This window comes from Delphinapterus leucas, chromosome 10 (assembly GCF_059928025.1).
Source record: "Delphinapterus leucas isolate spDelLeu-1000000601 "Yukka" chromosome 10, BTC_Dleu_Yukka2, whole genome shotgun sequence".
Taxonomy (NCBI): Eukaryota; Metazoa; Chordata; class Mammalia; order Artiodactyla; family Monodontidae; genus Delphinapterus; species Delphinapterus leucas.
In genome coordinates this window covers 53,121,393-53,132,523 of record NC_143138.1, presented here as the reverse complement: position 1 = coordinate 53,132,523, position 11,131 = coordinate 53,121,393, and the positions used below count along the sequence as shown (strand labels likewise).

General features: G+C 45.0%; 1 protein-coding gene across 1 annotated transcript; it reads left to right on the top strand.

Moving 5' to 3' along the window:
- Positions 1-5,216: 5,216 nt before the first annotated feature.
- Positions 5,217-9,428, top strand: LOC111164300 (transcription elongation factor A protein-like 4). Its single transcript, XM_089918979.1, is given in 2 exon segments — positions 5,217-5,932; positions 5,934-9,428. Coding segments are annotated over 2 exon segments (564 nt in total). The 5' UTR covers positions 5,217-5,477; the 3' UTR covers positions 6,043-9,428.
- Positions 9,429-11,131: the final 1,703 nt, after the last annotated feature.

Below are 11,131 nucleotides of genomic sequence, written 5' to 3'. Positions count from 1 at the left end.
CAGAGCGGCTGGGCCCGTGCACCATGGCCGCTGAGCCTGCGCGTCCAGAGCCTGTGCTCCCCAAGGGGAGAGGCCACAGCAGTGAGAGGCCCGTGTACCGCAAAAAAAAAAAAAAAAAAATTCTAATTCCTCCTGTGTGCTTCGTACTTCATAGGATTTCAGAGCATGTTCACTCATATCGTACATTCAATCCCAGTCCTGTGCTCCTGTTCCCACACCCCCTCCAACAAAAACCTGGTACTCTAAGCCAAATAAGCATACTGAGCCATGGTGTAGATGACTCGTGAAAGACTCAGAGAAGTTAAATGCCTCCTGAAGGCCACACAGCCATGCAGAGAACTTGTTCCTCGGGCCCCAAGTCCCAGTGCTGTGCTGGTGAACCAGGTCTGGGAGGGCAAAGAGGTGCGGGGGAGTGGGGGGGCTCTGATTTATGGCTCTTGCTGGTTTCCTTGGTGTAAATGCTCCCACCATGGCCAAGTTCAAACCACCAACCGCCTCAAAAATTCCTGAAGATTTAACAGTCAGCTCCTGAGAGCTGGTGGGGGTGGGCCCTAGCACGTCACACCCAAGCCCCATGTTTCCTCTGGAGCACCTTCTTAGTTGGAACACACCTAGCCTCCCAGGCTGGGTGGCTGGCCACTCCTGGGCCGACCTGACACTAATGCAGCAAATGTGTTTTCCAGGCCCTGTAGAAGGTTGCGGTATTCAGTTGGGTAAATTGAGGGAAATTTTTGGCCTTTTCATCGAAACCACATGTAAAAAATCAATCTTGGGCTTCCCTGGTGGCGCAGTGGTTGAGAGTCCGCCTGCCGATGCAAGGGACGCGGGTTCGTGCCCTGGTCCGGGAGGATCCCACATGCCGCGGAGCGGCTGGGCCCGTGAGCCATGGCCGCTGAGCCTGCGTGTCCGGAGCCTGTGCCCCGCAACGGGAGAGGCCACAACAGTGAGAGGCCCGCGTACCGCAAAAAAAAAAAAAAAAAAAAAAAAATCAATCTTACACACTGAATCCTATCAGAGTGGGAATTAGCAGGACGGATCTAGAAAAGGCACATCATAGCCAGAAATAAAATCTCTACCTCGCCAACCACCCTCATTTCTTATCTAAATTGGCAGATGAAGAGGTTAAAACCTTCTTAAAGTTATTCACACATCCACATGTGAATCGGAGCAATGCAGGAGGCTTTCCAACTCAAGGCCACCTCCTCTTGCATCCTTCTTAGTGGCACTCTGATATTCCTTATCAAAACCCTTTCACATTGTTCAATAATTCACATCTATTCCCCATCTCCCACCCTGACCTCCACACACCCAAACACCCAAGCTACGTGTTTCTCAAGAGAGAGGTTTTGGTTTATTCCTGCAAACAGATGCTGAAGACCTGGGGCATCTCAGGGTCTCAAAAAAAAAAAAAACTGTGTTAAATGATTATCAATTCTAGTTAAATGAATAACAATTCTAGCCTCCCTCCATAATTTTACCAGTGAAAATGAAAGGAATAAGAGAGACTGAGGTGTTAGGAAATTATCAGGAGAAGAAACGAAAGTCAACACAGCTGGTGAATGTCTGGAATTATTCTGCAGGCCTTATTTGGCAGGTGTTTCTTGACCTGGGAGTCGATAGAAGCCAGAAGCGGAAAAGTGTATATGTTGAATGAAAATTAGCTGTGTGTTCTGAGCCTGTGGCTTAGGCCACATGTGTGCAGGAGGAGAGCCCTGTATGTATGTGAGAGCCAGTCAGATGAGGGCTGGGAGGGTAGGTTGTGTGTGAGCTGCAGGACAGGTGCCAACAGAACGACCAGCAGGATGACCAGGATGCCTGAGTGATAGGGTTAGCTGTGTGGCTGGGTAGCTTTCAGCGCTTCCAAAGTCCACACACCTGTGGACAAAGCAATGCAGGGCCTGAGACCCTGGGAACGCGTCCCCTCACCCGCACCCCCCTACCCCCCCGCCACGCCGGCCCCTTACCTTGCGTTTCTGAAAGTGGCTCCAAGGCAGGTCTGCGAGGCAGTGCCTGGCTTGCTCAAGAAGCACAGCACTAAGAACGGCAGGAGCCTTTGAAGGGCTCGTGGCTTCCTGTGAGCACCAGCTCTGTTCCTCATCCATCTATGCTGAGTTCAAGTGGGGTTTTTTGATAGAAGTAAGATGCAGAAAATGAGTGACTCTTAGCTTGGGTTCGGGTTAAACTCTTAGTCACTCATTTCCCCAAACTGAAAGCTAGGAAGGTTTGCTCTCTGCAAGATGAGGGAAGTTAAGTTTTTCAAGAGAGAAACTTTTAAATGTTTTAAAATTTATTTGTTGGATTTTTAAATTTTTTCATTTTAGCTGGCTATGTGCTGTAGAAGTGATCTTTATACTCTGGATCAGTGGGCTGTTTGTTATTTCCCCATCATGGATGTACAGTGGCCAGCAATCAAGATATTCAGTGTTCTCTAAACAGTGGGATCTGAGGAGGTTGGAGTGAGAGGCCAGATTTATTTAAGAATAAGGATAGTCAGGAGGAGAGAAAAGTGTATCCAAATGTCTGGCAGTGACGTGGAGGCCCTAGTCAACCACATTCAATAAACATCCTCAGCCTGGTGTAAAGTGACATGACAACAAAGCTCTAAGCCCTTTTCCCAACAGGAAGAGCCCTCCCCCAAGCCCCTTCCACCGAGAAACAGCAGAGCTTCCCCTGACAGTGCTCCTGGCTGAGAGCTTCTTCAGGTTCATGTACCCATCATAGCCAAGGAGCTGACATCAGTCCTGAGTCTTTTCTATATGGCATCCTGCCAGCTTCTGCCAGCTCCCAGCCATTTCCTTCTATGTGTCCACAGTTGCTTGGCTCTTTGGTTCAGCTTACAAGAGCCACAAATGTCATTTTTCCTGAGGAATTTGCATAAATAAGAACTGAAAAATTGAGCTAGAGTGGTGTTTATCAACCTTTTTTTTTCCATTATCACCCCTCCCAAGGAGGCTTTTTGGATTTTTTTTTCCTAGTCACCTCCCCATGATATATTTTAATACCACAGATAAATAGGGAAGTTCCCTGGTGGTCTAGTGGTTATGATTCAGTGGCCTGGGTTCGATCTCTCGTCTGGGTACTGAGATCCCACAATCTGTTCGGTGCAGCCAAATTAATAATAATAATAATACCACAGATAAATAGTAAATCTGCTTATGTTTCATATATATATATATGCAAATATATATGCTTTATATATATATATATATATATAAGAGTAAGGTTTGTTTAGGGTGGGGGGAGTTGCTTCTGGCTTCTAATGGGAAAAGACCAGAAATGCTGCTTAAAATCCTACCGCACACAGGCCAGCCCTCCACAATACAGTCATCCGGCCCAGAAGGCCAGCAGTGCTGAGGCTGAGGACTCCTCAGCGAGAGTAATATTCCCACCTGTGAACTGTGGAACCAGATTCATAGAAATCCGGTGAAAAGGAAATAGACAAATAACCTTAGGGAATGCTGGGCTTTGATTCAGGTTAAATACAGTTCCTTACGGCAGTGCTTTCCAGTGCTAATAGTATCATGAACTCTGGAAGCAGATGTAGAGTAAAAATGTCCCAGATATATTTTGTTGCCAGAGCTGACACCAGATCCTTGCTCAAAACCCGCCAACCCCTCCCTTGGACAGGAACTAACATATATCTTTAATCATAGGGTCTGGAGACAAAAAAGCGGAGTTATAGGAAGAGAAAAACAAAAGCTCAGATAGAACCAGCTGGAACCAAGATGAATCTGACCTCCAGCAACCCCTGAGCCTCATTCTATGCTGATTTCGCTACATCAGCTACTAAATGACACCCCTGCTCTAGGCTATGACCCAAAGTTGATCCACGTGTGCGAGAAGCTCATCCGTAAACAAAGTTCCCGCTTCTCCATTCTCAGGCCATTTAATAAAGCTTGCACTGCATCAATCTCAGCTTCGTTTTCGTTTCTGCTGCACGAACCTGAAACTTCCCTGCTGAGGCAGGGGGCCTCGGCTGGGCTAGGGCCCGAGCAGGGGTCCATACGACCTGATTCGGTAACAATTTGACCAGTAAATCCATGCCCATTATACAGAGTAACTTATTTTTAGAAATGCAGAGCCTGAGGAAGGTTCCACCATGGAATTAGAGGCCTTGAGGGACGAGTTACCCTGGGCAAGGCCATCTGAGCATGTTGCGTAAGTCTCCATGGACCCTCCATGGAGGGGGGAGAAGTGGTAAGGTCTAGAACAGATGATATCTGGATGTCCAAATTGTCATCAGTGTTAGTTGGTCATTGTGGGTCTGGAGATGGTCCCTTAAAGCTAGTTGGTGCTCCCTTGACTGACTGGCCATGTGACAGACACCTGGCCCCATGAGTGGGGATAAGCCCAAGCTCCAGGGTCCATGTTAGCTAAGGGCACTTGCTTTTTGAGGCCTGCTCAATCTGGGTTTGGATCTCAGGGCCACCATGTACTAGCTATACGAACCTCAATTTTCTCATCTGTAAAAAAGGGTGATAAAGCCTGAGGATTGTGGGAGGATTAATGACCTAATGTTTGTAAAACACTTAGCATGGTGCCTGGTACAGATATGTGCTCAAAATGGCACCAGCTGTGAAAATTAGTAGGATAAATAAAACACACAGGAATAGCTTTCTCTCTTGAAATGGGTGAGCCTGGCATGTTGCCCTTAGCCATAACTAGGAATCCAGGAAATATTTTGATTGAGACGCAGTGGGCCACAATCAATTTCTGAGTTGCTGTTCAGGTTAAAAGCAGGTTTCAGGGCTTCCCTGATGGTGCAGTGGTTAAGAATCCGCCTGCCAATGCAGGGGACACGGGTTCGAGCCCTGGTCCAGGAAGATCACACATGCCGCAGAGCAACTAAGCCCGTGAGCCACAACTACTGAGCCTGAGCTCTAGAGCCCGCAAGCCACAACTACTGAGCCCACGTGCCACAACTACTGAAGCCCGCACACCTAGAGCCTGTGCTCTGCAACAAGAGAAGCCACGACAATGAGAAGCCGGCGCACCGCAACGAAGAGTAGCCTCTGCTCACTGCAACTAAAGAAAGCTCGTGCACAGCAACGAAGACCCAACACAGCCAAAAATAAATAAATTAATTAATTTTAAAAAAAAAAAAAAAGCAGGTTTCAGATTTCCAAGTTGCAAAGGTTACTGCCCTGGAGAAAGTCGGTCTTCAGGTTTGCAAAGTAAAAATGATAGTGTCCTGGAGAAATACTAAATAGGTTTTCCCTCCAGTAGGGGATTCAAAACTAAACAATATCCCCACCCACAAAAAAAAAAAAAAAAAAAGAATAAAGGATGAAATTTTAAGAATCCAGAGAAGCCTGCTGTCGGACCCGGAGCCGTCTGGGAGCCCCTAATTGTTGCTCCAGGCTCTTTCAGGTGTACGTGTCTGTTGTTCCCAGTGCTCTACTGGGCTAGAGAAGGAGGAGGAACCTGTCCTGAATCCTCGCAGTGAAAATGAAGGAAAGCCTGAGAACCAAGGCAAGATGGAAAACAAAGAACAGCCACTGGTTGCGGGAAAGCCGGGAGTAGCTTGTACTGTGGAAGACAAGGAAAAGTTAGAAAACAAGGGAAGGACAGATCTCAGGGGAAAGACAGAAGATGAGGAAGTACTAAAGGATAAGGAAAAGCCAGAGAGTGAGGCAAAGCCAAAAGAAGGAAATCCAGAGAGCGAGGGAAAGCCAGTGAGTGAGGGAAAGCCAGTAAGTGAGGGAAAGCCAAAAGAAGAAAAGCCAGCCAGCAAACCAAGGGCTGCAGGAAAGTGCCCAGCTGGGGATCATGTACCCAGGAAGGCCAAAAGAAAAACCAACAAGGGGCTGGCTCAGTGTCTCAAGGAATACGAGGAGGCCATACACGATATGCATTTGAGCAATGAAGCGATGATAAGAGAATTTGACGAGATGGCCAGGGTGGAGGATGAGGTGAAGAAAACCAGACAGAAATTGGATGCAAAAAAGTTTACAGGACCCCTTCCACCCGAGGGGCCCAAGGGAACTCAGGGGTGGCTGCAGGGCCCCACAAAGGGGCTTTGAAGACATTCCTTTTGTGTAGTGCCCCTGGCAGGCATTTGCAAGGCCTTGTGCTTTATTTAACCTTATGCTAATACTATACTTTAGGTGTCACTCTCTTTATCCAACTGCAGCCCTGTGTGTTTCAGTAGCAGATTTTCATCCATTGCATGGAAAAATGTTTATGGTGCATTGTAAAATGTTTAAAAAACCAGTTTTCAGAACCATATATACGGCATCAGTCCATTTTTGTAAAACTACAAAGATACTTACCTAGTGATCCATGTACAGAAAAAACTCAGAAAGCTGTGTCTACTAAAAGATTAGCAGTGGTTTAAAAAAAAAAAAGAATCCAGAGAAGGAAGGTGGTGCACTCAAGGCAACACAGCCAGAGACACAGTCAGGGCTAACGCCTACCCTCCTGACATTTTCATGGACAATATCTTTTATTGAGCTAAGTTTCTGAAACCTGACCAGAGAGAAGGTGACCAACAAAAAAATACCCAGAGCAAACCCACCCCCAAAGCAAGGTGGTATGTCATATGCTGCACAGCACAGACCTTCAGCAAGAAACAAAGCGATAGCCTGAGCCTACAGCGCCCCCTAGCGGAACAAACCTTATTCCACGACCAAAGACATCAAAATACAATCCCCGGGCCACAGGTACCATAGCCACCCAGCGTGTCTGACACTGGAAGGCAAAAACTCCCAAGGCCTTCAGGAAGAGCTCCATGGAACTCTGCTGCAGAGCAGAGGTGATAAAGCATCCAGAATTTGGTGTCAGACCTGTTACTTACAGCTTAAAATGAGAGAAGGCTGTGAGGCAGGCCACACAGGGGTTGCACCCAAGGACAGTAACAGCAAGCTAGAGCTGTAGGGGGCAACTTATGTATGGCAAGCAGGGTGGGGTTAGTTAGTTTTCAAGAGTTCTCTGTTGATTGGCTCAGTTGAAAAACTTTGTAGGCTTGGAGCAGAGGAGCTGTCCCTAGTCATCTGATTCCCAGTCCCCAGGACAATTAGGGCTGGTTCCTAGTGATCCCAGAGTACACACAAGAGGCTAATGGGGGAAGTGACTGGGGTATGGACCTAACTCCTCAAAAAGGGGAACTGACCGGTCCTCAAAACTGGGTCAAGAAAGCATTTGAACAAACTATATTACAGGGGAGGTCTGAAGAAACAGACAAAACTTTGGAAAGGAAATAATAGATTGCAAACAGTTAAATTACAAATGGCTTGTTTTGTTTTGTTTTTTGACAATAACTAAAAATTACTGCATATTTGAAAACTAGAAAACACATTTTCATGTAACCTGGATGTCAAAGAAAGTACTATAGAAAATAGAAAACACTTATAACTGAATGATAATAAAATATCATTTATCCAATATTGTGGTCTGGGACTTCTCTGGCAGTCCAGTGATTAAGACTCCAAGCTTACACTACAGGGGGTGTGGGTGCGGGAACTAAGATCCTGCATGCTGTGCAGTGCGGCCGAAAAAAACAAACAACAACAACAAAAATTGTGGTCGGCAGCTAAAGAGGCTCTTAGAGGATAATTTAGACCTTAAATGTTTATACCAGAAAAGAAGAAAGGCTACAAATTGGTAAGAAGTGTTTAACTTGAAAAAGAAACTGCAGAAAAAGGAAGAGTAGAAGAAACTCAAAAAGGGTATAAGGAAGGACTTTTCTGGTGGCTTAGTGGTTAGCATTCCAGGCTTTCCCTGAGGTGGCCCAGGTTCAATCCCTGGTCGGGGAAGATCCCGCAAGCTGTGCGGTGTGGCAAAAAAAAAAAAAAAAGAAGAAGAAGAAGAAGAGTTTAAGGAAAAAATAATAAACGTAAGAGAGAAATTAGTTAAACAGAAATTGAAAGTGGGGCTTCCGTGGTGGCGCAGGGGTTAAGAATCCGCCTGCCAATGCAGGGAACACAGGTTCGATGCCTGGTCCGGGAAGATCCCACACGCCGTGGAACAACTAAGCCTGTGTGCCACAACTACTGAGCCTGCGCTCTAGAGCCCATGAGCCACAACTACTGAGCCCACATGCCACAACTACTGAAGTCCGCGCACCTAGAGCCCATGCTCCGCAACAAGAGAAGCCACCGCAATGAGAAGCCTGTGCACCGCAATGAAGAGTAGCCCCCAGGGCTTCCCTCGTGGCGCAGTGGTTGAGAGTCCGCCTGCCGATGCAGGGGACACGGGCTCGTGCCCAGTCCGGGAAGATCCCACATGCCGTGGAGCAGCTAGGCCCGTGAGCCATGACTGCTGAGCCTGTGCGTCCAGAGCCTGTGCTCTGCAACGGGAGAGGCCACAACAGTGAGAGGTCTGCGTACCGAAAAAAAAAAAAAAAAGAGTAGCCCCCATTTGTTGCAACTAGAGAAAGCCCGAGCGCAGCGACGAAGACCCAATGCAGCCAAACATAAATAAATAAATAAATAAATAAATAATTAAAAAAGAAATTGAAAGTAAAATAGACCCATAAAAGTATTTGAAAACAATAACAAAATTCACAAACCTCTAGGAAGATAAGTAAAGAAAAAATAGGAAGCAATCTTGGGAATGTAAAGGGAGAAATAAATACAGAGCAGAGACTTAAAAGATAATAAATATTATGAATGATTTTATTACAATGAATTTGAAAACTTAAATGAAATGGATAAATTCCTAGAAAAATCTACCTACCAAAATTGTCTCAAAAAGAAGTAAAAATCAGTCAAAAATTAAATAAAAACTGACATAATCTTTCAAAAATTGAATCAGTAGTTTAAATGCTTTGCACAAAAACAAAGTTAAAAAAAAAAACAAAAAAACCCTCAGGATGGTTTTATAGGAAAATTCTACCAAACATGCAAGGAGTTTTTTTTTTATTGGCCTATAGCTGCTTTACAATGTTGTGTTAGTTTCTGCTGTACAGCAAGGTGAATCAGTTACACACATACATATATCCCCTCCTTTTTGGATTTCCTTTACATTTAGGTCACCACAGAGCACTGAGTAGAGTTCCCTGTGCTATACAGTAGGTTCTCATTAGTTATCTATTTTAGGTTCTCATTAGTTATCTATTTTATACATAGTAGTGTATATATGTCAACCGCAATCTCCCAATTCATCCCACTCCCACCCCTTTCCCCCCTTAGTATCCATACATTTGTTCTCTACGTGTCTCTATTTCTGCTTTGCAAGTAGATCTATCTGTACCATTTCTCTAAATTTCACATATATGCATTAATATATAACATCTGTTTTTCTCTGACTTACTTCAGTTAGTATGGTAACCTCTAGGTCCATCCATGTTGCTGCAAATAGCATTCTTTCATTCTTTTTTATGGCTGTGTAATATTCCATTGTATATATGTACCACATCTTCTTTATCCATTCCCCTGTTGATGGACATTTAGGTTGCCATGCAAGGATTTTTGTTTCTTTGCTAACTACACATCTCTAGCACCTAAAACAATGTCACACATGGGATATGCTCAAAATTATTCACTGAATGAATATCTTACACAAATTACTTTATATGACATAACCAAGAAACTTAAGACTTCAGTAATGGGCAAAAAGTACAAAAGTAACAATTCACCAAATAGAAAATACAATTAGTAATAAATGATAATGGAATAATGTGCAATCTTCCTAGCAAACAACAACAACAAAAGCAAGAGATTTTTTCCTAAGAATTTAAGTTGTGACCAATTCTCCTAGGTGAAAATTAATTCAATGATTCAACAAGATTTCCTGAACATCTCCTACATACTGGACAATGGTGATTTCAAGAGGAAGTGTCCATGTTTCAGGGCACCAGTTCACAATCCAGTGGAGGAGATGACAATATAAGAAGATAGTTATGATAGAATATTATGTAAAATAAGGTTGAACAGAACTGTATAATAAAATAAAGAGATAATTTTATAAAGTATAATACTGAGTAAGTGAGATATGAGCACAATTCTATAACAGAACAGAAATCATACCTGGCTCTGCTTATTAGAATGAAGGAAGGCTCCTAAGAAGGGTTGATATTTGCCAACCATATTTGCCAAATGAAGGCATGACGTAAGGACTGACTGGCAAGGCTAAGGAAACAGTGGGGTCAGAGGCAAGGAATAGAGAAAGGGCAGGAAACCTGTTTGGGATGGTGATGCTCAGTGTAGTAGGCAGGGAGGGACACTAATGGTAACTGAGATCAGACACAGGCTGACGTCATCACTGGCATCAGAATTCTTTGAAATAAGAGAAACCATAATCTCATCAATGCTCTTCTTTCTTTTTTTTTTTTTTTTTTTTATGGTACGCGGGCCTCTCACTGTTGTGGCCTCTCCCGTTGCAGAGCACAGGCTCTGGACGCGCAGGCTCAGCGGCCATGGCGCACGGGCCTAGCTGCTCCGCAGCATGTGGGATCTTCCCAGACCCGGGCACGAACCCGTGTCCCCTGCATCGGCAGGCGGACTCTCAACCACTGCGCCACCAGGGAAGCCCAATGCTCTTCTTTCTAATTGAACGTTAGCTCTACCTCTGAGCACAGTGATGTGGATGTGTTGTAGGCTCCATCCAGTAGGCAGCTCTTGGGAACACCCCATGGGATAGTCACCTTCCACTTCCTTGCTTTCTTTTGAGCTCCTGATGGTTTTCTTCTGCCCCAAAGCACACCAGGGCCAGCTTAGCCAGTGTGCAGCACCCCTTCTTTGGATTTAACCCTGACAATTTTCCTTCCCGTTAGGTGAGGATAGGAGACAACAGCTAATTTCCTCTTTGCATCCAAGGAACTAAATATAACACACAAGTACTGCCAAATTCTGAATAATAAAATATGCATTATTCTCTTTTTATGAACAAATGTATTAGTGTGAAGTCAAGTGGAGGCCAGCGTTCATGAAAGAACAAATCCAATCATCTCAAACAGATCGATGGTTGATTACACACCTTACTCCTCCCAGGGGTGATGCTTGACGCCAGAAGGGAGCTGGAGCCCAGAGTCCAACGACCTCATTCCCACCCAGCTGGTCTCCATGTTACAGTTAGTCACTGAGGGGAAAAAACTGCCCAGGGTCATTGGCCAGAGGGTATTTCGATCCCCTGAGGTGGATTTTTTTCTGGGTGAGGCTCAGACACCTCAGAGCCTGCCCCCCAGTGCGGG